Below are 27,620 nucleotides of genomic sequence, written 5' to 3'. Positions count from 1 at the left end.
GGATGTCCTAGGATAATCATGGCAACTCAGCAGGAATAAGGAGCCACATTTTGTGAAAGAGATCATTGTTGTTGTCAGTTGTTCAGTCACGTCCAACTCTTTGAAACCCCATGGACTGCAGCACACCAGGCTTCCCTGTCCTTCACTGTCTCCCAGAACTTGCTCAAACTCATGTCCATTGGGTCAGTGATGCCATCCAACCATCTCATCCTCTTCTGTCCCCTTCTCCTCCTGCTTTCAATCTTTCCCAGTATCAGGGTCTTTTTCAGTGAGTTGGCTTTTCATATCAGGTGACCAAAGTATTGGAGCTTCAGCTTCAGCATCAGTCCTTCCAATTAATATTCAGGGTTCATTTCCATTAGGATGGACTGGTTGGATCTCCTGGCAGTTCAAGGAACTCTCAAGAGTCTTCTCCAGCACCACAGTTCAAAAGCATCAGTTCTTCAGCACTCAGCCTTCTGTATGGTCTAACTGTCACATCCATACATGACCACTGGAAAAACCATAGCTTTGACTAGATGGACCTTTGTTGGCAAAGTAATGTCTCTGCTTTTTAATATGTTGTCGAGGTTTGTCATAGTTTTTCTTCCAAGGAGCAAGTGTCTTTTAATTTCATGGCTGCAGTCACCATTTGCAGTGATATTTGAGCCTGAGAAAATAGTCTGTCACTGTTTCCATTGTTTCCCCATTTATTCGCCATGAAATGATGGGGCCAGATGCCATGATCTTAGTTTTTTGAATATTGAGTTTAAGCCAGTTTTTTACTCTCTCTTTCCCCTTCATCAAGAGGTTCTTCAGTTCCTCTTTTCTTTCTGCCATTAGGGTGATGTCATCTGCATTTTGAGTTTATTGATATTTCTCCTGGCCATCTTGATTCCAGCTTGTGCTTCATCCAGTCCATCATTTTGCAGGATGTACTCTGCATAGAAGTTAAATAAGCAGGGTGAAAATATATAGCCTTGATGTATTCCTTTCCCAATTTGGAACCAGTCTGTTGTTCTGTGTCTGGTTCTAACTGTTGCTTCTTGACCTGCATACAAGTTTCTCAGGAGGCAGGTAAGGTGGTCTGGTATCTTTAAAAATTTTCCATTTTTTTTGTGATCCACACAGTCAAAGGCTTTAGTGTAGTCAATGAAGCAGAAGTTGATGTTTTTCTATAAAAAATTATCTTGTTTTTTCTATGACCCAACGAATGTTGGCAACTTGATCTCTGGTTCCTTTGCTGTTTCTAAATCCAGCTTGTATATCTAGAACTTCTCTTGATTCACGTTCTATCATATATGAAAAGAAAAGGCCATGATAAATTGTTTTTGTTGTTGTTGTTGTTTTGCTTGTTTGTTTTCCTTTAGCTGGTGTCTTGTGAAATCTTGGAATGCTTAGAAATTGGTTGGTAAATATACACCTTAAGTGGGTCTCTTACTCTCTCTGATTCTTATTTTCATTATTAAAAAGGATATTAATAAATCAGTTTTATCTTACAGAGCTATTGAGACAATTGAATGAGATATGGATAAGACTGAATGTGAAAAAGACATTAAAATATAATAGTTTTGTTATCACTGTTATGATTCTTAGAGTATTTTCACAGTTGACTCTTTTTATTCTGTACTTCCAGTCAGTGGCTGTTCTCAAGAAAAAATCTCAGTAAAATAATTAAAGAATGAATAATATTTTAGCGAGTGAATATTTTTGATTCATCCAGAGTAGGAAAAGGCTACTTTATGTTCAGTTAGTAGTCTTTCAACATGAACGTGCCTGATTTGGGCCAACTGCCTAACTGAGATATCGTTACCAAGATAAAACAAGCCCCATTAACCTTCATTGTTAAGCTCCTATGATAAGGAGGTTCAAGCAGTTTCTTCCAACAGAGTTGGACAAAACCATGAAGCATAGTTATGTGGATCTTGCATGCAGATAAGACATTCAAAGGGGCATGTTATGAATGTTCAAAGAGCTTGAGTTGTGGAAAAATAAAAAAGAGAGCCATGTCTATACTTTATGCCTTTAAAATTTGCTTAGATTAAAATGGATCAGCTATTCAGGAAGAAAGTTAAAATATTTGAATTATATTGTAAAAAGTCAAAGATCCCAGTTATCTTAGCTTACAGAAGTTTTATCAACTTTATTTCAATAATACTAGAGAATGTTTTTCTTCCCTCTTAGAAAAGTTTTAAACATTTTCACCTTTTGAAGACTTTAAGCAAATAAATGTTAGTTGTTTAAATGGTTACATATTTTTGACTCCTCTACTTCACTACATTTCTAATAGGATTTCAACCTTTAATTTGCGTGGTCATTGAATTGCAATTACTGAGCACAATTTACAACTTCACATCATGTTAAGTCCCTTAACAGACATTACAGAATAAAAACATAGTACTCTTCCTCAAGAAGATTCCATTCCTATTGGCAAGAAAAATACACACAGAACACTGTTGTCTGTTTAGAGTATATAAACCTGACAAAAAGTGTAAGATATTAGAGACTTAGTGCAGTTGTAAGAAAGACTTCATAAAGGTGGTAGAACTCGGGTTCAAGTTGAACTTGGAAAGATCTACCAATTGGGGGTGAAACATCATCTTTGTGTAAAACAGTATAAGAAAATGCTCAGAAGGGAAGCCAAAGGTGTGTTTCAGGGAGAAGTAAAAAGACACTAGATTTGGTTAATGTATGAACTGGTGAAGAGTAGATGATATATTTGGAAAAACCATTAGTGTCAAGCTGTAGAAAGATTTGACTTCCAGATAGAAATGTTTTTATTCAATTATGATAAGGGAAAACATTTCGTGATTTTTGGTAGGAAGCTATTTAAGTTGTGTTTTTGAAAAAAAGTATTTTGATAGTTCATATGGGTAGATTGGCACGGAAAGAAACTGAAAGCAGTGGTATTACTATGTTTTTGTAAATAAGGGCTTAGAACCTGGGAGATCCCGATAAGGAAAGAGAGAAGATGGATGTGCAAAGCTTAAATATTACCAGTGAAATGTGTGATGGATGGACGGATTTGATGTGAGTGGGTATAAGTGATTTCAGTTAAGAGTCTTTTTCTGGGCTGTGATAGCACGGTTTATAGAAACAGGTGAGCTAGACCAGGAAGAAAGGTGATGAATTCCTTTCCAGGCAAGTGCAGTGGGATGTGATGACAGCATACCCAAGTGTAAATGCACAACAGGGAGTTGGTGATGAATAGATGGGGGTTCATGAGAGAAGTTCAAGTTTGAAATGTACTAGTTCAGCAGCAGAGAAATAGTAGTCAAAATACCATGGTGACTTCTTTAGTAAGGATCAGAGAGCAAACCTGCCTCTCAAAAATGTCTCTCTTTACTGTGTGCACGAAACCACAGCATTAAACAATAAAAGATTGCTGGAGAAGTAGGAAGCAGGAAATCTTTGTTTTAGTACTGTGGATAAGGGTGTGAAACTCACAGATAAGAAATTACTTGTGGTGATATAGAAAGTTTCCTGATGGTCTCTGATTCATTGCTAGTCATGTCTCACTAACTCCATGTAAATCATTATAAAACAGACCACTTTGCCATGAAGGGTATATATGCCATTTGGCTTTGATGTGAAATGAATTGCATTGTGTTCTCATCACAATTGTGATTTATAACGTGTTTCACAAAAGTAGAACATTCTATATTATTGAGTAAATAATAAAAGCATACATATCCATGATTTTTTTCCACAACTTTGAGGACAGATGTTTTAAAATTCAGAATATTTTAGATTTTGAAGTTATACTTACACTGTATATTATATATGCTTATACTATATATTACATAATGCCCCACTGGGGTCTTATAATCAAATAGTGATTTCTCCAGTGGGATGTATTGATATTCACATTGTGTGGAATATGTAAAGATTAAGCCTCATGTAAAGATTAAGACTGATTTTCTACTAAATGAATTCAGGGCAAATTTTACCATCGAATGAATAGCAAAGGAATTGCAAAATCCAATGTGAATTTTGGAGTTATTTGGATTTCAGATTGTTGGATAAGGGGTTAGAGACATGCAAAAATTTTAGAAAGGGGAAAACTGAGATGAAAAAAGGAGGACAGAGGGTGTGGGGTTAGGCAGGGCTGCATGGTAGTTGGATTCCATAGAAAATGGTCAACAAAGACTTTGAACTAAAGGGTAAGAAGGAGTAAGCCTTATGATTACAGAAGGAAATAATGAGCATAAGGGCTGCAAGGTGGGAATGAGCTTGGTCTCTTGGAGGAAATTAAGGAGGTATGTGGCTGAAGTGGAAAAAGCAAGACAAAATGTGCTAGGAGATTGTTTAGGACGTGGGTCAGTCAGGGAGCATGAGCTAGACCATGGTGAACACTTCTCGACCATGTTTTTATTTCAGTAAATAAGAAGCCATTGGAAAGTTTTCAACTGGCATTAGTATTCTGTGATTTGTGTCTTTAAAAATTCATTCTGGCAACAGGGTATCTAAAAGATAGCAGGGGAATAGAGAAAATGTTTTAAGAGGCTGTTGTGAAGATCCAGGAGAGAGTATGGCAGCTTATACCAGTATGGTCTTGGTGAACAAATGGATCACTAGCCAGTTTCTAACCACATCTGATGATAGAGCCTACAGAACTTGATTTTTTTCTCTTTGAGATATAAGAGAAAAAGGACCATCAAGAATAATCTTGGGGGTTTCCCTGGCAGTCCAGCAGTCAAGTGATCGCCTTCTAATGCAGGGGGTGTCGAGTTCAATATTTTGTCAGGGAGCTGAGATCACACATGCTTTGTGGCCAAAAAAACAGTATTTAGCAATCTTGTAATAAATTCAATAAAGACTTTAAAAATGTCCCACATTAAAAAAAAATATAAACTCTAAAAATGAGTTATTCTAAAGTATGGTAAGGATGGTATGGATGGTGGTATGAATATATGAAAAGAAGTACCATTTACGAAGAAGGGGAAGATGAGAGACTGACAAGGCTGTGGGATTCAGAGCTTGGAATTCTGTTTGGATAGATTAAGATTCAGATGATTTTTAGACATAGTTATAACCACAGGAATACATGAAATATAATAGTGGCTACTATTTACTGAGTGATTAACATGTACTATGTCCTCTTCTAAGTTCTTTAAGTTTCTTAACTCACTGGTTCCTCCCCAAAATCTTGCAAACTATCTAATGATTTTATTAGCATTTTACAGATTAAGAAACTAAGATACAGAGAACACATGTAATCTACCCAAAGCTGCATAGTTAGTAAACAACACAACAGAATTTGAGCCCAAGTTTCTGCCTGCAGAGCCTCTGCTCTGAGAAAATAAACTGTTGGCTCTCTTCTTATGCATTTCTGAATATATACAACATAAAAGCCTTGCATTGTAATATTGTGAGTTAGAATAATGGTTAATAGGCAAAATTAAGGAAAGATGAAGAAAAGGCAAATGTTAGACACCACTTTCTTCCATTTTTATAGTCTGCTTCCATTATCAGAAAGAGTTTAATTTCTTTTGTCCATGGATTTTAAACATCTGAGTCAGCAGTTTTAAAACGGTCTAATTAAGATGGTGGCTCAGATGGTAAAGTGTCTGCCAGCAATGCGGGAGATCAGGGTTCGATCCCCTGGTTGGGAAGATCCCCTGAAGAAGGAAATGGCAACCTACTCCAGTACTCTTGCCTAGAAAATTCCATGGATGGAGGAGCCTGGTGGGCTACAGTCCATGGGGTTGCCAAGAGTCGGACATGACTGAGTGACTTCACTTTCACTTTTCACTTTATAAAAGACATCTGAGTTTTTAAATGCCAAAGGGTATTCAATGTGTGTGAAGTATGGAATCCTTTTGTGTTCTCATCTTATTCATCTATGAGCTTCCTCCCCAATTTTGATATCTTGGCATGTACATGATTGTTTGTTGTTGTTCAGTCACTAAGACATGTCTGACTCTGAGGCCCCATGGATTGCAGCAGGCCAGATTTCCCCATCCTTCACTGCTTCCTGGAGTTTGCTCATACTCATGTCCATTGTGTCGATGATGCATCCAGCCATCTCATCCTCTGTCACCCGCTTCTCCTCTTGTGATGACCCAGACGGTGAAGAATCTGCCTGCAGTGTAGAAGATCCAGGCTCAGTCCTTGGGTGGGGAAGATCCCCTGGAGAAGGGAATGGCTCCCCACTCCAGTATTCCTGCCTGGAGAATTTCAGGGACAGAGGAACCTGGCAGGCTACAGTCATGGGGTTGCAGAGAGTCAGACGCGATTGAGTGACTAACACTTTCACTTTCATATACATGATAGATATTTGTTAATTTTTTAAAATATTTTAAATGAATGAGAATAATTATGCCAGTGTTGGAGTAATCTGTGTGTGTATCTCTAGTATTTTTCTACTAATGGATTGCATTTTTAAAAATCATTTCAGATTGGGTTGAATTTAGTCCGTTTGAGATTGGCATGGCTAAATATGGTACTTTTATGGCACCTGACTTATTTGGAAGCAAATTTTTTATGGGAACAGTTGTAAAGAAATATGATGAAAACCCCTTGCATTTCTTAATGGGTAAGTGATTCAAATCTACCATGAGTTTGTTTGACTGTTTCAAATCTTGGTACATTCTAAGTCATGTTCTGTTTTTGCTCTCCTTTAGGTGTCTGGGGTAGTGCCTTTTCTATATTGTTCAACAGAGTCTTGGGAGTTTCTGGATCACAAAGTAAAGGTTCCACAATGGAAGAAGAACTAGGTATTGTAAAAACATGCTTTCATTGATCATAATTATGCTATATTGATTAACTTCATTAACACATACATATAAAGTTAAATCTTCATAAAACTGTAATTATTCTAATGCTATCAATATTTTAGTTGAATCAACATAATTGTTTGCTAATAATATATGCTTTTACCTCTTAACTACTGTTTTGACATTGAAGTTGTGGAGTTCACAGAAACTACTGATTTCTGAGAATCTTTTTTTTTTTTTCCACTTTATTTTTTTAATTGAAGGATGTTTGCTTTACAGAATTTTGTGGTTTTCTGTCACACATCAACAAGAATCAGCCATTGGTACACCCATGTCCCCTCCCTCCCAGACCTCTCTCCCATTTCCCTCCCCATCCCTACTAGAATGTCGCAGAGCCCCTGTTTGAGTTCCCTGAGTCATATGGCAAATTCCTATTGGATATCTATTTTACACATGGTGATGTAAGTTTCTATGTTCCTCCCTCCACACATCTCACCCTCTCTCTCCTCCTCTTCCCCCGATGTCCTTAGGTCTGTTTTCTATGTCTGTTTCTCCATTGCGGACCTGAAAAGAAATTCATCAGTAACATCTTTCTAGATTGCATATATTTATATGATCTGTGTATATGATATTTATATTTCTCTTTCTGATTTACTTCACTCTGTATAATAGGCTCTAGGTTTGTCTACCTCATTAGAACCGACTCAATGCATTCCTTTTATGGCTGAGTAGTATTTCAGTGTATATACCTACAGTGGAATCAATTTTACTAGAGCATCTTTATTCCTTTTAGTTATTATGTATCAAAACACACTATTCATATTAGAGAATACAAGTGGTCCCTGACTTACTATGGTTCAATTGACAATTTTTTGACTATACAATAGTGTAAAAGTGATATTACTCAGTAGAAACCATACTTCAAATTTTGAGTTTTGATCTTATTCAGGCTAGCGATAAGCAGTACAATGCTGCTGCTGCTGCTAAGTCGCTTCAGTTGTGTCCAACTCTGTGTGACCCCATAGACGGCAGCCCACCAGGCTCCCCCATCCCTGGGATTCTCCAGGCAAGAACACTGGAGTGGGTTGCCATTGCCTTCTCCAGTGCATGAAAGTGACAAGTGAAAATGAAGTCGCTCAGTCGTGTCTGACTCTTAACAACCCCATGGACTGCAGCCCAGTAGGCTCCTCCATCCATGGGATTTTCCAGGCAAGAGTACTGGAGTGGGGTGCCATTGCCTTCTCTGAAGCAGTACAATACTCCCTCCCAATAGCAAGCTGCCATTTCCATTCATGTCAGCAATGCAATCACAGTGGTAAACAACCCATATACTTAAAACCATTCTGCACCCTCTCAAGCATTCTGCTTTTCACTTTCAGTACAGCATTCTATAAATTATGTGAGCTCTTCAACGTTTACTATAAAGTGGACTTTGTGGTAGATGATTTTGCCCAACTGTAGGCTAACTGTAAGTTTCTAAGCATGTTTAAGGTAGGCTAGACTAAGCTGTGGTGTTCAGTAGAATAGATGTATTAAATGCATGCCTGATGCATCTGACAAAATGTTCATCTTACAGTAGGCTTATTGGGATGTAACTCCATCATGAGTCGAAGGAGATGTGTTCTCCTTTTGTGAATAATGGCAGCTTTTGGACGACTAGATTCATCAACAGTTGAACACTTAAATTCAACTTAAATTGAAGCTTGTGACACTTAAATTCAAGCTTGATAGTTTATTTACCTCTTAAATACTACCCCATTAGAATTCTGTTAGCTTCTTATAGCTGCTGCTGCTAAGGTGCTTCAGTCGTGTCCGACTCTGTGTGACCCCATAGGCAGAAGCCCACCAGGCTCCCCCATCTCTGGGATTCTCCAGGCAAGAACACTGGAGTGGGTTGCCATTTCCTTCTCTATCTTATAGCTAATTCATACCAAAAACATGAAAAAAAAATTTCAAATCACAGTTAATAAATTACCGCTAATAATTTTCTTCAAATCTAACTCACGAGCCCATAATAAACTAAAAGTCATTTTTATACAACTTGTAAAAAGTAGACGAACTCAATTGAAGACCAGTAGTTTTCATTTGTTATAATATTAATGCCATAGAAACATGTTATCTTTAATGAATAAATTTGATTTACACAAAACATGCATTCAGGACCTTTCAGGTGCCATGCCGTCTGTATTGTAGTCAACCCTGAATTTTCCTTATGACTATTTTGACTGGAAGTAGGAAGGATCAAGGGAATGCTGAATTGAATTTGGGGCCAACCCAGCAGGGTGTGAGAAGGATCCTGGAGATTAGCCTCAAAGTACCTCCGTACCTCCTCTACTGTGCCTCCGAAGAATCCCACATCTATTTCAGAGTTAACAGAACAACATACATGACTTTTTCAACAATCTCTTTGAAAAACACTTGCACCTTAACAACTTACTATAGGATTTTTTTCTAACAAGCTGTCCTTAGTTATTGCAGACAATGACAGCTGATTTAATTAAGCTCTATATGCAAGACAAAAATACAATTATAACTTTAATTGATGTACCCCAACTTAACTTTTAAGAAGTGTGAAGTCACTCTTCCTTAAGAGTTGATTTTCAATATGTGATGTATGTATTAAGTGCAGCAACTTTCTATCGTCCTTAATATTTTGGGTGTGATTCTTAATAAATAACATGAAAGTGATCTTATGATCTCCCTAGAGTGAAAGACTTTAGGATAAAAATAAAAGCAACCAAAGAGGCACTTTGTCCTTTAACTTGCTCCTGTCTTCTGAGCATCACCCAGGGAACAAGCCGCCAAGGTTGGTGGAACTCTGGAGCGTTGTCCGATCTTAACCACAGAGCCACATGCTCCTAAGGGTAACTGCAAGGCAAAGTGTTTAATGCTGAAATGCTCTGATGTGACTTATTTTAATGAACATTGTGTCCCAGATGAATATCCTGTTCTCACCATTAATTTTGTGGGTATAATGAACTTTTCTCTAAGTTATATGAAGATTTTAGGCGAAAAAAAAGAAAAACCCTAGAGTAAAGGAACAGAATTACTGCCTTTTGTGAGGCTTGCTTCTCTTGCTCTTCTCTCTTGAATAATCCAGATAAGCCCATGGTTTGTTGCTTTTTCCTCCTGAGACAGGAAGAGAATAGGACTGAAACAACACAGCTGAGGGTGGGTGAGACAATAGCTGAAGGCCGAGGAAAAGGAGAATGTTTATACTCAATATTCCTGAGAATATTCTTCGTTGTTAGGTGTCCCCTTTGAGACCAGTGGTTGGCAGCTTGTTTACTTTCCCTGTGTGTCAGAATTAAGGGGAATATTGTGTCCTGAGAAGCCCCGGCCAGCAGGATGCATGTTATCTCAGACTAGGGAAGGGTTTCCAGGAATGAGACCAGAGAGGTGAGTGACTGAGGGGAATCTCAGGACTCCTGGTGACCCTTTCATTCATCAGCCAACTAGAGCCTGCCTCTTAAAGGGATGTTCAGAGGTGGTTTTAGTTTCATTTTCCTCTCTTTCAAAGAAAGATTTTAAGGTCAATTTGGAGTGTAGTATGGGCAAACCTAGTGTTATACCTATATTTTTCTGATTTTTAAAAGCCCAAATGGTTCTATCACTGAAAATTATAAATTTGAAGTCAGTCAAAAAAATAAAAATTCTATTGACTAATAGAAGGGGAAAAAAAAGTCCCTCTACAGAAAAGGATTTCATGTAAATGTCCCCCCAAAGTTTGATTTTTCTATAAATGATGATTATAAAATGGTCCATGTCCTTTTTTACTTGAAAAAAGAGAGCTAGGTATAATGATTTACTCTTATTTTTGTCTTTATGGTTTCTATTTTAGTTTTTATAACTGTTCCTTTAATACACTCTGAGAACAAATCAAAACCAAAACACATATTTCAATAGATGATATCCATTATTATTTTTAAAAAAGTCCCCTCATATTAGTAACTTCATTCATCTTAATATATTAACTGTTGTAGCCCCATTGTAGATTTTGGCTTTACCTTATATTGACCTTCATAAACATCATTTCAACATATTTAATTACAGAAAAATGTATCTTTTGGTAATAATTCTATAATCAAGCTATTCTTCCTGTCAGAATTAATATAAACATATAAAAATTCCCCCTTTAAATCACATATGAATAAATTCTAAACTAATTTTTCATGCTCTGGGAAGTTTTGTTTTCCAATGAGAAATTTGAAAAATACTAGTAAATCTGATACGTTTAAATTTACTTAATTGATCTAGATTTACACTGATAAATCTAGTAGAGCTCACTGTGGTTTTGCTGAGAGTACTTCCTTACAGTAAATTTCACTGTGAGTCTTGACACCTGAGATTCTTTCATTGTTTTGTTTTCTTTCCACAGAAAATATTACAGCAAAGCATATTGTGAGTAATGATAGCTCAGACAGTGATGACGAAGCACAAGAACCCAAAGGTAAGAGAGCTGGAAACTTCTCTGACAGAACTGCAGGAAGAAAGACTGTGAATGTTTGGTCTGATTTTCTCACTGAAGATACTAACGGTAGTCTCTGCTTAAGGCACTGAGTGACAGAATTGTAGCTTTCAATTCAGAGATGGAATCTGTGCCATATATGCAATAAAATATGCGACATATAAGTATAGCTTATTTCATTTTATTTTATATACCTCAAAAATTTTATCAGTGGAACAGAGAACAAACTGAGATGGTATAACAGAAATACTAAATTGTGTTAAATCTGATTAGAGCACTAGGTTTCTAAGCATAGAAATGGTGATGTGGGAACATTTTTATGTAGCTTTAATAACTAACGTTTCATCCTTTAAAATCTTATTATTAAGTAACATTTGAAAAATTAAATTCTCACTCCATTCCTGAGCTTTATCCCATTGCCACAATTCTCTCTCTGAAAGGGAGTACTGATGGAGTAGATTTATTGAGAATAGTGATGGAGTGGATTTATTGAGAACTTTTTGTGTTGTGTATCGCTTTGTTGTATAAATGAGTTCTTTTACACCTTGACAAGGCAGTTTTCACCTTGTGTGGATCACAATAGTCAGTGTGGAGTCAGGGAAGAGCTCTGGGAAAGATCTGGCATATTTGTTGCAATTGTTATGTGGTAAAATGGAATGATTTTACATTTGGACAGAGCCATTTGGGCAAATGTTCCAAATAACTCAAAAACCAAAAAAAAAAAAAAACAATGAGAAGATTTTACAACAACTAGATGAACATGTCCTGTTATAGTTTGAATAAAATCATCTAGATTTTAAAAGAGATTAAATACTTTTTTGTCCAAAACTTAATGAACTCCATCAGCTAAGGTAAGGCTACTAGAAGAGGCTGTTTTATCTTTGCTTAATCAACACTGAAACTAAAGTTCTCTTTTCATAGCCAGGCTATTATTTTTCAGTTGTTCAGGTCTTTTTTCTTCTATTTTGAATTTCCTTTTAATGAAGGGGGATAGAAAAAATGATGGACAGCATGTGCCTACCACTCATAGAATTAATTTTTTACTGATGTTAGGACCATCAAGTAGATTAATAATGGCTTATTGATTATTAAGTAAATTGCCAAAATCATCGGTGCATTTGATCACCTCTGCCGGTGCTGGCAGATTATCTTAAAGTTGAGAAGCTCAAGGACCCTCTGAATATATGGCTGCTTTGGTTTCAATACCAGCCAACATTGGAGAATGATATTTAGGGTGTTTTTGAGGGTTTCTTATTAGCTGTTAATATTCTTTTTTCTTTTTAAATAACCTTTATTTATTAGAGTAGTTTTAGATCACAGCGAAATTGAGCAAAAAGTAGAGAATTCCCATATATTCCCTGTATCCACACACATTGCCTCCACCACTTTCAACATCCTGTATTAGAGAGGTACATTAATTACAGTCAATGAACCTATACTGACACATCATTATCACCCAGTTTGGTCTAAGCTTTAGGGTTCACTCTTGATATTGTGTGTTCCACAGGTTTTCACAAATGTTTAATGACACATATCTAACATTATAGTGTCATAAGAGTAGTTGTTTCATTACCCTTAAAATTCTCTGTGCTCTAAATATACCTCTGCTTCCCACCCACCTCCCCGTGGCAACCCCATCCTTTCACTGTCAACATCATTTTGCCTTCTGGAATGTCATCTAGTTGAAATCATACAGTGGATAAACTTTTCAGATTGGCTTCCTTTGCTTAGTAATATGCATTTAAGTTTCCTGCATGTCTTTTCATGGCTTCATTTCTCTTTATCATTGAATAGTATTTCATTGTCTGGGTATTATACAGTTTATCCATTTACCTACTGAAGAACATCTTGATGGCTTTCAAATTTGGTCAATTATGAATGGCACTGTTATAAATATCTATGTTCAGATTTTTATGTGCATATGTTTTCAACTCCTTTGGGTAAAAATGAAGGAGAGTGACTGCAGTATCATGTGATCCAAGTATAATTATTTTGTAAGAAACTTCCAAAGAGGTTGTACCCCTTTGCTTTTCCACCGTCAGTGTTTGATTGTCCTGTTGTTTCACATTCTAACCAGCATTTGGTGTTGTCTGTTTTGGAGTTTGACGTTTCTAATAGGTGTGTAGTGTTATCTCGGTTTTAATTGCATCTCCCTGATGACATGTGATGAAACATCTTTTCATAAACGTACTTGTCATCTATGTCTTCTTTTTTTAAAGATTTTATGTGAACAGTTTTTAAAATCTTTATTGAATTTTTTATAATATTCCTTTGTTTCCTGTTTGATTTTTTGACCTGGAGGTATGTGGTGTCTTCGTTACCTGACCAGGGATTGAGCCTTCACCCCTGCTTTGGAGGGTGAAGTCCTGACCATTGGACCACAAGGGAAGTCCCCTGTATGCCTATTTTGGCAAGGTGTATGTTAAGGTCTTTTACCCATTTTTAAATCAGGATGTTTGTTTTCATATTGTTGAGTTTTAAAAAGTTCTTTGTACATTTTGGGTAATACCCCATTATCACATGAGTCTTTTGCAAATATTTTCTCCCAGTCTGTAGCTTCTCTTTTTCTCTTGAGGCTTCTTTGTATTTAGTCAAGTGATTTTGAACATGGTTTTTCGGCATTTTCAGCTTCAGTTTTTTCAAATCTGTACTGGCATCATTTTGTCTCCTCTTACAGAATTGCTGTAATCATAAAATTAGCAAATGCATACAAAGTGCTTTAAATTGTGAAAGGCTAATAAATAGAAATTTGCTATTAGTATTAAAGCTAATAAGCAAGATATATCATTTATGTTATCTTGTTGCCATTTCCAAATATGTCATATGGAAGGTAGATCCATTGCTGGTATAGAAGTGAGATAAATTTAATAACAACAATAGTGATGATGAAAAAGGAAAAGAAGAGGAAGCACCAAATCTTTGGAAAATAATTGAGTATCTTATTCATATCCTGTGTAACTGAAGATATAAATCACCTATTTTAAAACTTGATTTGTTCTAGTGAAAGATTTTCTTTGTCATATTTGACATTAGAAAAGTGTGGGAGTAGAAAGGAGTGTATATTTGTTTTTTCATGACTATGCAGTCATCTGGATTGGTTATGGAGAGAAAGAGCCCTTCACTTACTGAGCTCAGTTAAGCTAATCTTTTGAAGATATTATAGTGTTATGTATGTTTAGTTAGCATTTATTGAAAATTATGAAGTTTGAATATAGATTCTCTTTTTCCTCAATACACACACACACACATATAGATTTATGTATGCATTTATATTTATATTCAAAGTTCCCAGAAATCTGAACAGAAGTGTTCTAGGTAAGGGGATATCCTCTACCATACAATGTTCTTAGATTTGAGTTATGAATGAAGAATATTGATGATGATTACGATGCTGCTGCTACTACAACTACTTCTACTAACAACAAGTGTTTACTGAGAATTTAATGTAGGCCAGGCACTTTTCTAAGAAATTTGCATGAATGAATTAATTTGGTTTATCCTCATAACAACCCAATGAGGTTTACTGATAAGGAATATACTGAAAAGGTTCAATTAACTAGTAAACAGTGGAGAGAGGATTGGAATCTGGGCACTCTGATTCTGGAACCAGTGCTCTAAATAATGACACAGTATGGCTTCCCAGTGGTAGTGACGAGTGCATCGATTTTAAGGAAAAAGTCATTGAAAACTGCTTCCTTTGGAAGATTGTCTAATTTTAAGCCATTTTAAAGCATGAATTCAGTTCAGTTCAGTCGCTATTATAGACTTTTAAACCCAAAATTTTATAAGCAAGAGTGCAATGACATTTCAGAGGGCATTTATTGAGAAGCAAATATATGTTGAATCCTTCAATTGTCTGCTTTCAGTTTGCATGATTTCTGGATGTTTATTAAACATGGCAGGGAAGGAAACTTGGGAAAGGAAGGGGATTAGCTACTATGGATATTCCCTCTTATGCATAGCCATAGCCAAGAAAAGAGAAGAAAAGAATTGGGGAAAGGGAAAAAAAATGGAAAAATAGAAGTTTCTCTGGAAATCAAGGAATAAGCCAAGTTAACACTGTCAAGAATGTAGCCTTTAGACTGACTATAGGTAAAGGGTAGAAAGAAAAGCGAAGTCGCTCAGTCGTGTCCGACTCTTTGCGACCCCATGGATCGTAGCCTACCAGGCTTCTCCATCCATGAGATTTTCCAGGCAAGAGTACTGGAGTGGGTTGCCATTTCCTTCTCCAGAGGATCTTCTGACCCAGGGGTCAAACCTGGGTCCCCAGCATTGTAGGCAGATGCTTTTACTGTCTGAGCCACCAGGGAAGTTGGTAGAGGGTAAAGTAAGAACAATTTAAGAACAAAAATGATTAACTAAAATATTGACTGTATTAATTTACATGAATAAACATTTGTTGAATCAAAAACTGGAGGGATTTCCTTGGTAGTTCAGTGGTTAAGACTCTGTGCTTCCACTGCAGGGGGCATGGGTTCAATCCCTGGTCAGGGAACTGAGAGCCTGCATTCCCCTAATGTTAACATTCCATAGTCCAGAGATCTTTTTTTTCATTTATGTGGATTTTGGATAATGTATAATGATCTTTTTCCTTAGGCACTGAAAATGAAGAAGCAGAAAGGGAATATCAAAATGATAATCAAGCAAGTTGGGTCCAACGTATGCTCATGGCCTTGGTGAGTGACTCAGCTTTGTTCAATACCAGAGAAGGACGTGCCGGGAAGGTGCACAACTTCATGCTGGGCTTGAATCTCAATACATCCTATCCAATGTCTCCTTTGAGAGACTTTACCACGCAAGAGTCCCTGGATGAAGATGAATTGGATGCTGCTGTCGCAGGTAGGTACACGATGTGTAACCCACAGAAGCTAATTCAAAAGGTGGTTCTTCCTTCTCTGGGGAGGAGCATTTTAATTATTGTTACTAGTAACTCATTTATAATCCAATTTTAAAACATGCGTTTAATGGGGGGAGGAAATTCCCTGGTGGCTCAGATGGTAAGGAGTTTGCCTGCAATGTGGGAGACCTGGGTTCGATCCCTGGATCCAGATGAGCCACTGGAGAAGGAAATGGCAACCCACTCCAGTATTCTTGCCTGGAGAATCCCATGGATGAAGGAGCCTGGCAGGCTATAGTCCATGGGGTTGCGAAGAGTCGGACACGACAGAACGACTTCACTTTCTTTTCTTTTTAATGGGGGAAGGACTATGAATTATTGTTTTTTTGGAAGAAAAAATACACTGGACAGGAAACGGCATTGTCATGTCAGCATCAACAATTTTCATTGAGATATTGAGAGGTACTTTGCTTCCCTGCGTCGGTCAAGGCTCACTCACTGGAAACAGGAAACCCTCTTGCTTATTTAAGCGAAAGGGGGTTAAAGAATGGGATTGGGTGCTTACAAAACTGTTCTGAGGCATGGAGGAGCAAGCTCCAGGCTAAGCATCTAGGAATGATTCCAAAAAAACTTCAGAATCACCCCCACAAACGCCCCCACAACAGTGCTTGGCAGTAGAAATAGCACAAACGCAGTCTCTGCCTCATTTCCTCCTTCAAATCTCATGTGGGTGTTTCTCCTTGGCAAAGGAAGTAAGTCTCAGCAGACCCAGAGCTGGGAGGGAATCTTATGTATGAAGTCCTCCCCACCCCTGCCCCTAGGAGTGCAGAGCAGTAATGCCTGCCCCCTAGGGGTGAGAGTCAGCTGAGTTTCCCTATTTGCAGTGTCCTTCTGGCTCTTGAATTTTTTAAAATTTATTTTTAATTGGAAGACAGTTGCTTTACAATATTGTGTTAGTTCCTGCCCAACTATTAACAGGAATCAGCCGTAGGCATACGTATGTCCCCTCCCTCTTGAACCTCCCTCCCACCCCCCACCACATCTCACCCCTCTAGCTTGTCACTGAGCACCAGGTTTGAGTTCCCTGCTTCATGCATCAAATTCCCAGTGGCTATCTGTTTTACACATGGTAATGTATATGTTTCAGTGTTAACTCTTTCCATCCGTCCCTCTCCTTCCTTCTCCCACAGTGTCCACAAGTCTGTTCTCTCTGCGTCTCCATTGCTGCCCTGCAAATAGGTTCATCACTACTATCTTTCTGGACCCCATAGAGTTCCCATTATACAGAGTGAAGTAAAGTCAGAAAGAGAAAAAGGAATATCATACATTAACAGGCTACTGAATTTGTCCCTCCAGTTCTCTGAAAGATTAGGTAACTTTCTTAAGGCCCCTTAAGAATCTCATTAAGAACCCACTCACTTTCAGGATTGTCAGTTAGCCAAACTGAAGAATGCTTCCCTCGATTCTTCATTTCCATGGGTGTTACAAATTAAAAGGTAAATCTGCCTTGGTGACTAATCACTACATAATCATCTTTCTTATAATGCTCCTGTGCGCGTAAACTTTTTCTGCTTCATCATGCCATCTTGTTTCCCTTAACTGCCCAAATGTCATTTTTCAATCATTTCTGCCTAAGAGCATTGACAGGAGGCTATGAAAATGTAAATGGAAAATTTTCCAAAAAACTTTCTGCTACTCTTTGTTGAAGGATTCTACCTATATTTGTCAAAATTAGGACATGGCTTTAGATGTTTTTGTTTAGGTAATGCTGTTTGTTTGTTGCTTGAGTTTAAAAATTGCAGAAGCAAAATTTACCCCTGTTTTTAAACAAGAGAAGTGGGAACTCACTATATTTTGCATTATGTTTGTGACATCAAAGACTAGGATATGAGATATACCTGATTATAAACCTGCCGTGCAAACCCTTTCGTATTAACTATAATAAAAGTCAATGAATATTTGTGATAAAGTCAGTGTCTCCTTTTCAATTCTTCCAAAATAAAAACCCTTGACCATGCAATCAGTGATGTTATTTGTGTGTGGGAGGAGATCAGTCCTGGGTGTTCATTGAAAGGACTGATGCTAAAGCTGAAGCTCCAATACTTTGGCTACCTCATGCGACGAGTTGACTCACTGGAAAAGACTCTGATGCTGGGAGGGATTGGGGGCGGGAGGAGACAGGAACGACAGAGAATGAGATGGCTGGATGGCATCACCGACTCGATGGACATGAGTTTGAGTGAAGTCCGGGAGTTGGTGATGGACAGGGAGGCCTGGTGTGCTGTGATTCATGGGGTCGCGGAGAGTCGGACACGACTGAGCGACTGAACTGAACTGATGATTTTCCTTATTGCTGTTGCAATACCAGTTAAATGCATCTTCTTTAGAAACTTAGGCTTTATAGATGAGTGATGATGGGCTTGGAAAAAAAAAACAACTTAGCCTCACAGAGCATTTAGAACCAGAAAGAATAATTAGTATTTTACTCCATAGAAAAGGAATCAAGGGAGACAGCATCATGTTTGCCTAGAATTGCTCAACTGAACTGGAATTGGGACACTTGAATAGGCCTCTTGACATTGCTCAGAAGCCTTTCCCTTCTGCTCACCCCCTTCCTCATAGCCTTTGGTTTTATTAGTCATTGTCTTGCTGATGTAAAAATGGAAGTTTCCTTGTGTGTGCTTATTACATCTGTTTTATGTTACCACTTTGATCTTTCTGTGGTTTACCCAGCATGGGCTCTGCACTCAACATTTTAACAACTTCCTGGTGATTTCACAGTAGATTTGGAAGTGTTAGGATTGCTAGGTAAAGCACAGTGCTCAGTTAAATTTGAATTTCAATTCATATATATATATATATATATAGAGAGAGAGAGAGAGAGAATATAAGTATGCTCCTTTGTAACATTTGGGACATTCTCGTATAAAAATTATTTGCTCTTTATCTGAAATTCAAATCTAACTGGACATCCTACGTTTTTATTAGATAAATTTAGTACCCTTAGGAAGTGTGCCTCTTTGGTTATGCTCATCTTATTTCAGATTGTTCTTCATTTTCCTCTTCTTTTCATCCTAAAATATATTACATATTTTAATATTACAATTAAAATATGATATTAAATAAATATTTCTTTTGTTGGGAAATTTTGATTTGTTCTAACCTAAAATTATTAAAGTGTTAGTAGCTCAGTTGTGTCTGACTCTCCAACTTCATGGACTGTAGCTTACTGTAGTCCATGGAATTCTCCAGGCAAGAATACTGGGGTGGGTAACCATTCCCTTCTCTAGGATGTCTTCCCGACCTAGGGATCAAACCTGGGTCTCTTGCATGGCAGACAGATTCTTTACTGTCTGAGCCACCAGGGAAGCCCAAAATTATTTTAAAGTAATGAACTTTGGAAGGAACTTTAAGTATTGTCAGTGTATATCTCATCAAATTATATTTGTTATTTTGTATTTATCTGATTGAAAAAATGTATACAGAATGTTGACTAGTCAAAAATCCAGTCAGATGAGTGACAAGTTCATTCAAAGACTGAATGTACTGAATTGATTAGTGCTTTTTCAGATAAAACTTTTACCAAGATGGACTCCATTTATCTCCTTCTGGTTATTTCCAAGGTTTAGAATGATTGTATGTTTGGAATGAAAAGTTACAAGGTTTAGCATAAATGGTAGTCAACTTGGTTCATAAAGTCTTCATTAAAAGTTTTATTTATTATACAATTAAAACACTACAATTTAATTAAAACACTAAGGTTACTTCTCTTTTATCTTATATTTAGAGTTTTTTATCTTATCTATATATTATGTTGGGAAAATTGCACATTTGCTTTACTATTTTGTTTAAACAGATTAAAATTTGAGGATCTGAAAACAATCAGACTAAAATGAGAAAAAGTTAGTGTGCTAATTTTGTGCTTATGACTTCACCTTGCAGTCCCTCTTTTGAAAACAAGAGAAACCAGATGATAAAACTCCCTTCATCTGTTTGCTTCAAAATAGTTGTATACCTGTGGAAACTAATTTTGGATGAGCTGATCATTAGTTACGTGACTTCTTTCCTGTTTACTTTTGTGTTTATGTTATTTTCTGCAACACACGCCATCTGGAATAAGAAATCAAGACATGAGTTCATCTAGGGAAGAGTTCAAAACACAAACATCCAAATATTTGTGCATTATAAATGGAATCAGTTGAGGTATTTGTAAAATGACCATCATAAAATTTCCATAGCAGAATCACTTTAAGGAAATGGTTCATAATTATAAAACAGAGCACGTTTCCATACCTATCAAAGAACCTGATTCATTCATTCACAGGTTTGGAAACCATGTATGCTTTACTTTATGGGAGGATGTTCTTTCATAGGGGCACTTATCAAACTTTCTATAACATCTTCAGTTCAGTTCAATTCAGTTCAGTCGCTCAGTCGTGTCCGACTCTTTGCGACCCCATGAATCACAGCACACCAGGCCTCCCTGTCCATCACCAACTCCCAGAGTTCACTTAAATTCATGTCCATCGAGTCGGTGATGCCATCCAGCCATCTCATTCTCTGTCGTCCCCTTCTCCTCCTGCCCCCAATCCCGCCCAGCATTAGAGTCTTTTCCAGTGAGTCAACTCGTCGTTTAGTGGATGGTAATAAATAGGGATCAAGTTCAAATAAGTTTGGTAAAACTAACAACTCCACATCCCTCTTCACAATGCAATGGGATGCTCTAATGAGTTTGAGAAGTCCTACTTAAAGACTGCTCAAGTATAGTACTTTAAAAGCAGACTAGCTGTATTTGTGGAGAAGGAAATGGCAACCCACTCCAGTGTTCTTGCCTGGAGAATCCCACGGACGGGGGAGACTGGTGGGTTGCCGTCTAAGGGGTCGCACAGAGTCGGACACGACTGAAGCGACTTTGCAGCAGCAGCTGTATTTGAATCCCAGTTGTGTCATTTATTAGCTGGACAGTCCTGTGCCATTACTAAGCACAACCTCAGTTAAACAACAAGAGAAAATTAGAGTGAAACTAAAAGCAGCACCCTGATCCCGACGAACCTGTAGGTTAGTGAGTATGCAGCAGTCCTTACTGTTTACCCCAAAGGTTGACTTTAAAATAGAAATAGTTGTTAACTGTCTATTAGAGTTATTGTCAGGATTAAGTAGCATCTCCTCTAAAAAGTGCTGTTAGTCCAAGGCATAGTAAGGAATATAGGGAACACACATTATAATTTGCTGTTACTTTAAGTTCTTGAATCCTGTATTTCTCAAACCGATTTAATCATGAAACTCTTATTTTTTACATAGAATATCTGGTAATATCTTGCAAAACTGTATTTTTTACAACAGAGTTAAGAAATATTGTTTCCTGTCAGTTTAGGTGGATAGTTGGAATCATGGTGGTTAGCTACATGCCAGAGCTGTGAGTTGGTCTACATAAAGATTTTTCTCTCAAATGTAATCTTGGACTTAAAAGAGGGAAAAAGGAGACTATGAGTTTCATGATGAGAGGGAGCAAATCAGTTAGAATAAGAGAGAAATAATCTGTTACTAGTTAACCTTTTAGCTGAAATTTAAAGCATCAGTTTATGAAACCAAAAGAATTATTTGTGAATTATCATTGTAGTTTCTTTATTTAGGGAAAATCACTGCATTGTAAACAAATATTCCCATTAATGTTTTAAATTTATATGCTTATTGTGAAATATGCATATCAACGTGGTTTTCATGATTGATAGATGCATGTGTAGATTACCTCTGTGCATTGCAGTCATTGAGTTTTAAAATTACCCGTTTCGAAATTCTTTAGTTATGGCTGTGCCACTCACTTTCTGAAGTGACAGTGTGACACTGTGTGTAGGGTTTAGACTTCGTGGACCAGGCTTTGAATCTTGATTCTTACTATGTTACACTGGACCTATTAGGGCCTCATAGCCTTACCTCTAAAATGATATAAGTGATATTTCCTTTGTCTTCTGGTAAATCTTATATATGAAATTACTAATATATGGGCTTCCCAGGTGGCTCAGTGGTAAAGAATCTGCCTGTGATGCAGGAGACACGGATTCGATCCCTGGCTCAGGAAGATCCTGTGAAAAAGGAAATGGCAACCCACTCCAGTATTCTTGCCTGGGAAGTCGCATGGACAGAGGAGCCTGGAGGGCTACAGTCCATGAAGTTGCAAAGAGTCAGGCATGGCTAAGTGACAGAGCACTACTACTATACAATATATTATATACACTCAAATAAAGCTGATTTTAGGAGGAATAAAAATACCCAAATAAAAATTTTCCAGCATCTTAGTAAAATATTTTAAAACTTACACAGACTCACAAATTTTTATCTTATAAAACTGTTAAACAATAAAAATTTCAGAGGGACAGATGTTAAAGTTGGGTTTGATGATATATATGTAATATAACAAAGGGGCTTCCCAGGTGGCGCCAGTGGGAAAGAACCCACCTGCCAGTGCATGAGGTGCAGCCTTTGTTGCCCCATGGCTTGTGGGGTCTTGTTCCCAGACCAGGGATTGAACCCATGTCCCCTGCATTGGAGGGCAGATTCTTAACTGCTGGACTCGCAGGAAAGTGCCTGAATCTAGTCTTAAAGTCTCCTTCTCAGAGAGGCCTCTCCTGACCATCCAACTGAAGTTCTTCTTATCCTATTGTTGTTCAGTCACTAAGTCGCATCCATGGTTTTGCAGCCCATGGCCTATAGCCCACCAGGCTCTTCTGTCCATGGGATTTCCTACGCAAGAATAATGGAGTGGGTAGCCATGTCCTTCTTCAGGGGATCTCCCCGGATCAGGGATCAAACCCGTGTCTCCTGCATTGGCAGGTGGATTCTTTACCATCGAGTCACCAGAGAAGCACCTCCCCCCATTCCTATTACCCTCTATTGTTTTTTTCATTCCTTTTATCAGTGCCTGAACCATCTTTTAATACATTTGTTTGCTGATTTACCAGCAGTGTGCTCTATTGGAGCAGAGTTGGCATCTCTTGTTCAGCACTTAAGTAGTGCCTAAAGAGTAGCAGACAGTGCGTGTTTGCTCAATTGACTGGTCTATTCTCCTGGACTTCCATCACCTAGAGAGATGCTTCTGGGATCCTTCGGACTCTGTCGCTCCCTAGCTGTGCCACTTTAGAGACGAATTTCATGTATTTCATCCTCCATTTATAGTATCCTCTACCTCACATCTGTTCTAAGTCTTAAACAAGCTAATGCCTAAGTGAGTGTTTTTAAATCAGTGAAGACCTATGTAATGTAAGCAATGCTAGAGCAGGGCTCATGGTGCACAGCTTAGACTTACTCCTAGGGCCTGAGCCTTGCTTACATTTTCAATGTTTTGTCCCACTTAATTCTCACAGCAGAGGCTTCCCTGGCAGTCAAGTGGTTAAGACCTAAGGGGTTCGGGTTTGATCCCTGGTCTGGGAATTAAGATCCCACATGTCTCATGGCCAAAAAACCAAAACAGAGGCAATATTGTAACAAATTCAATAAAGATTTTAAAAATGGTCCACATCCAAAAAAAAAAAAAAATCTTAAATTCCTCACAGCACTCTTATTGATAGAATCTTTTACTCTGATATTATAGACGAAGAGTCTCCAAGGCCTGAGGGTCTAACCATATGGAATTCTTCACACATATTTACATAACAAATAATGTTAAGTGATCATTTAATCCATTCTGTTTGTTTCTTTCCTTTTTAAAGATCCTGATGAATTTGAGCAGATATATGAGCCTTTGGATGTCAAAAGTAAAAAGATTCATGTGGTGGACAGTGGCCTCACATTTAACCTTCCATACCCGTTGATCCTGAGACCTCAGAGGGGAGTTGATCTCATCATCTCCTTTGACTTTTCTGCAAGACCGAGTGACTCCAGTCCTCCGTTCAAGGTAAGGAGAATTTATATAGCATCCCATCATCCACCATATTCTTTTGCATGTCTTGAAGCTATCTTAGTCTTCTGAACCCCAATTTCTTATCCCTTTAGCCTATTTTCTACTTTATTATGAGTAATATTTCTAAAACACAGATGTGATTCAATCACTTTTCCACTTACAAAGCCTTTAATTGATTTCCCAAGCCTCATTCAGGTTCACAGTCCTGAGCAGGACAAGAACAATACAATATATCTGAAGTTCAGGAAGCAAATTAGCCTGAAATTTGAGAGATAGCAGATAAAAGATAAGTAAAGCCAAGGAAAGCCATGCATGGGCTTCCCTGGTAGCTCAGTTGGTAAAGAATCTGCCTGCAATGCAGGAGACCCCAGTTCCATCCCTGGGTCAGGAAAATCCCCTGGAGTGGGATAGGCTACCTACTCCAGTATTCTTGGGCTTCCCTGGTGGTTCAGCTGGTAAAAAATCTGCCCGCAGTGAGGGAGACCTGGGTTCAATCCCTGGGTTGGAAAGATCCACTGGAGAAGGGAAAGGCTACCTACTCCAATATTCTGGCCTGGAGAATTCCATAGACTGTATGGTCCATGGGGTTGCGAAGAGTCAGACACGACTGAACGACTTTTACTCTAACTTTTCAAAGCCGTGCATGGGGAATGTATACCATGAGGAGAGAAGAAGACATGAAATAGTATCTTGATGATTCAACAGCAGTATCTGGGGAAAAGTACAAAAACGAAGGAAGTATGCAGTGTTATAAAACTAACTGAAGATATTTAACAACAAGATGTTTTTGGTTAAGTGGATGAGAGCAGTTTCAATAGGGCTGGGAGGGCAGACGTCATACTGCAGTGATTTGAAGGTTAAGTGGAAGTTAAGAAAATGGAGACAATCCTATAAATTATTCCAGGAAGAAGGAAACGGACTATATCTACAGGAGGATGTGGGGAATAGGAAAATTGCATGTATGTGGAGGGGTGGGTTGGAAATACTTGAGTGTGTTTAACTGTTTTGATGTCTAGGACTTATGAATGAAGCAATGTTGTGGGGATGGAGCAATGGCATATACAACAGAATCACATCCGTGGGAGATTGTAGGGGCGGGGAGTGGAGGGGAGATACAAAATACAGATAGAGAGGAGTCTGGATACATCCATATTGGGACAAGAGAGAAGCGGGGTATTGTGGTTGTGGACTGGAGGCTTGTTGTAGGCACAGAGATGGAAAGATGGGAAAGTACTCATGTGATGACTTCTAACTTCTAGAGGAAATCAGAGTCAGCACTATCTTTTGAGTAGAGAGGAGGTAGAGCCAGGGGTACAAGGACAACAGGTCTGCCTGTCTGAAGAAACAAGGAAAATTTCTAATTAGGGTCATGTGGAAAGATTGCTGGGCAGCATCTAAGTGAGACATGAATGTTGTTTGTCCCCTTGACTTTAAACTTCCTTTCAATATAGCTCAAGTATTACCTTTCTTGACCTCCACAGGTATAGTTTTAGTATGAAAGACAGTAAATTCTCCTAACACAGCAAGTTTCATATTATACTGCCTATATTTGTTTGCATACATATTGCTTCCACTCTCTGAACTCCTTGGAGACTAGAACATTAACTTGTGTGTGTGTTTGTGTGTGTGTGTGTATTTGTGTTTGGTTTTAATCATTTGGTTCTAATTACAAGTGCTAGCCCAAATTATGGTATATAGGATATGTTTTGTGGGTGAATGAATGAAATGTTATAATAGAGATGAAGTTAATATCTTTGTTTCATAAATTAAGAAACAGATACTCATAGAGATTAAGTGAAATGTTTCACAATCTCCCAACTAGGAAGAGTTGGTGGTAACCCAGGTCCTTGGACATGTTTTCATTTCTATTGTACATAATTACGATGTTCTTGAGACCCAATAGTGGTTATAATAACTCTTTAACATATATAAGCCTCATATTTTAAAAGTGCTTTCATATTTCACCTTTTTTGAGGTAGGTAGTAGTATTCATAGAAGGAAACAAGGATTTATGAGATAAGAAACCTTATCATGCCAAGAAATTAAATAAGATAATGGATGAAAGGTCTTCCCATTAAGCCATTAAGAATCTGCTTGCAATGCAGGAGACATGGGTTCACTCCCTGGGTTGGGAAGATTCCCCTGGAGTAGGAAATAGAAACCCACTCCAGTATACTTGCTTGGAAAATCCCATGGACAGAGGAGCCCGGCAGGCTGCAGTCCATGATGGTCATAGAAGAATATGACTAAGTGACTAAACAACAGCAATGGGTGAAAAGAACATAGCCAAGGGGACTTTCCAAGTGGTCCAGTGATTAAGACTTTGCCTTCTAATGCATCTGGCATGGGTTCCATCCCTGGTTGGGGAACTAAGATCCCCTATACCTCAGGCCAAAAACCAAACATAAAACAGAAGCAATATTGTAACAAGTTCAACAAAGACTTTAAAAATGGTCTACCTCAAAAAAAAAAAAAAGGTACATGGTGCAGGATCTGGCTGGGGAAATACTAGGCAAGTAATGGTCCAGGTGGACTAGATTCCAAGGATCCAGGATGAGACTCTAACACTCTTTTCGCCTCACTGGCTGCCTGGCTTTATCTATACTATACATATTCTTCTTTCTGTGCTGTGTGCAGCAGTTAGTGGTAAAACGTGGTTCTTGATGTCTAAAACATTTTAGCTTTTGGCAGGTGGGGAGACTTCTAAACACAAGTCATTTGGAAGGAAATTGAGAAATGTTCTTGTTAAATAGTTATTTGGGTTTATGTAACTATGTATGTTATGTAAACTTATACAGCCATGTATATAGGGCTTCCTTGGTGGCTCAGTGGTAAAGAATCCACCTGCCAATGGTTCAGGAAGAATCCGATTCAGTATGATCCCCTGGAGAAGGAAATGGCAACCCACTCTAGTGTTCTTGCCTGGAAAATCCCATGGACAGAGGAGCCTGGTGGCTACAGTCCATGACATCACAAAAGAGTTGGACCTGACTTTGCAACTAAACAGCAGCAATAACTATGTGTGTTATAAGAGACCCATTCAAAAATAGATTGGGGTGTTCTGGAGTAGATAAGCAGGGAAATAAGTGAAATAGGATGAAAATGGCACAGAAAAGGCAATGAGCACATCTGAGGAGTGATCTATTAGAGTGATAGATTTTACACTCCCATTAGGAGGGCTTTAAAGAAGGATTTATGGTTGGGTGACGTGGTCATGTATGGATGTGAGAGTTGGACTGTGAAGAAAGCTGATCGCCGAAGAATTGATGCTTTTGAACTGTGGTGCTGGAGAAGACTCTTGAGAGTCCCCTGTACCACCAGGAGATCCAACCAGTCCATTCTAAGGGAGATCGATCCTGGGTGTTCATTGGAAGGACTGATGCTAAAGCTGAAGCTGCAATACTTTGGCCACCTCATGCGACGAGTTGACTCACTGGAAAAGACTCTGATGCTGGGAAAGGTTGGGGGCGGGAGGAGAAGGGGACGACGGAGAATGAGATGGCTGGATGGCATCACCGACTCTGTGGACATGAGTTTGAGTGAACTCCGGGAGTTGGTGATGGACAGGGAGGCCTGGCATGCTGTGATTCATGGGGTCACGGAGAGTCGGACACGACTGAGCGACTAAACTGAACTGAACTGATAGCAAATGGAAAATCAGTGAAGAATTTCCAGCAGACAAATGACTTCATGAAATTGGAATTTTTAGAATGATTAATC

At 38.2% G+C, this 27,620-nt stretch overlaps 1 protein-coding gene across 1 annotated transcript in view; it reads left to right on the top strand.

Moving 5' to 3' along the window:
- Nucleotides 1-27,620, top strand: part of PLA2G4A (phospholipase A2 group IVA) — a 153,232-nt gene that overhangs the window by 109,760 nt on the left and 15,852 nt on the right. The window contains exons 11-15 of the mRNA XM_055419083.2: nt 6,380-6,517; nt 6,606-6,698; nt 11,077-11,148; nt 15,763-16,005; nt 23,710-23,894. Of these exons, the coding sequence (XP_055275058.2) occupies nt 6,380-6,517; nt 6,606-6,698; nt 11,077-11,148; nt 15,763-16,005; nt 23,710-23,894 (731 nt within the window). The remainder of the gene's footprint in view (nt 1-6,379; nt 6,518-6,605; nt 6,699-11,076; nt 11,149-15,762; nt 16,006-23,709; nt 23,895-27,620) is intronic.

The sequence above is a fragment of the Moschus berezovskii genome, chromosome 17 (assembly GCF_049115385.1).
Source record: "Moschus berezovskii isolate FMDL1 chromosome 17, NW_MosBer_1.0, whole genome shotgun sequence".
Taxonomy (NCBI): Eukaryota; Metazoa; Chordata; class Mammalia; order Artiodactyla; family Moschidae; genus Moschus; species Moschus berezovskii.
This window is presented reverse-complemented; position numbering and strand designations above follow the sequence as displayed.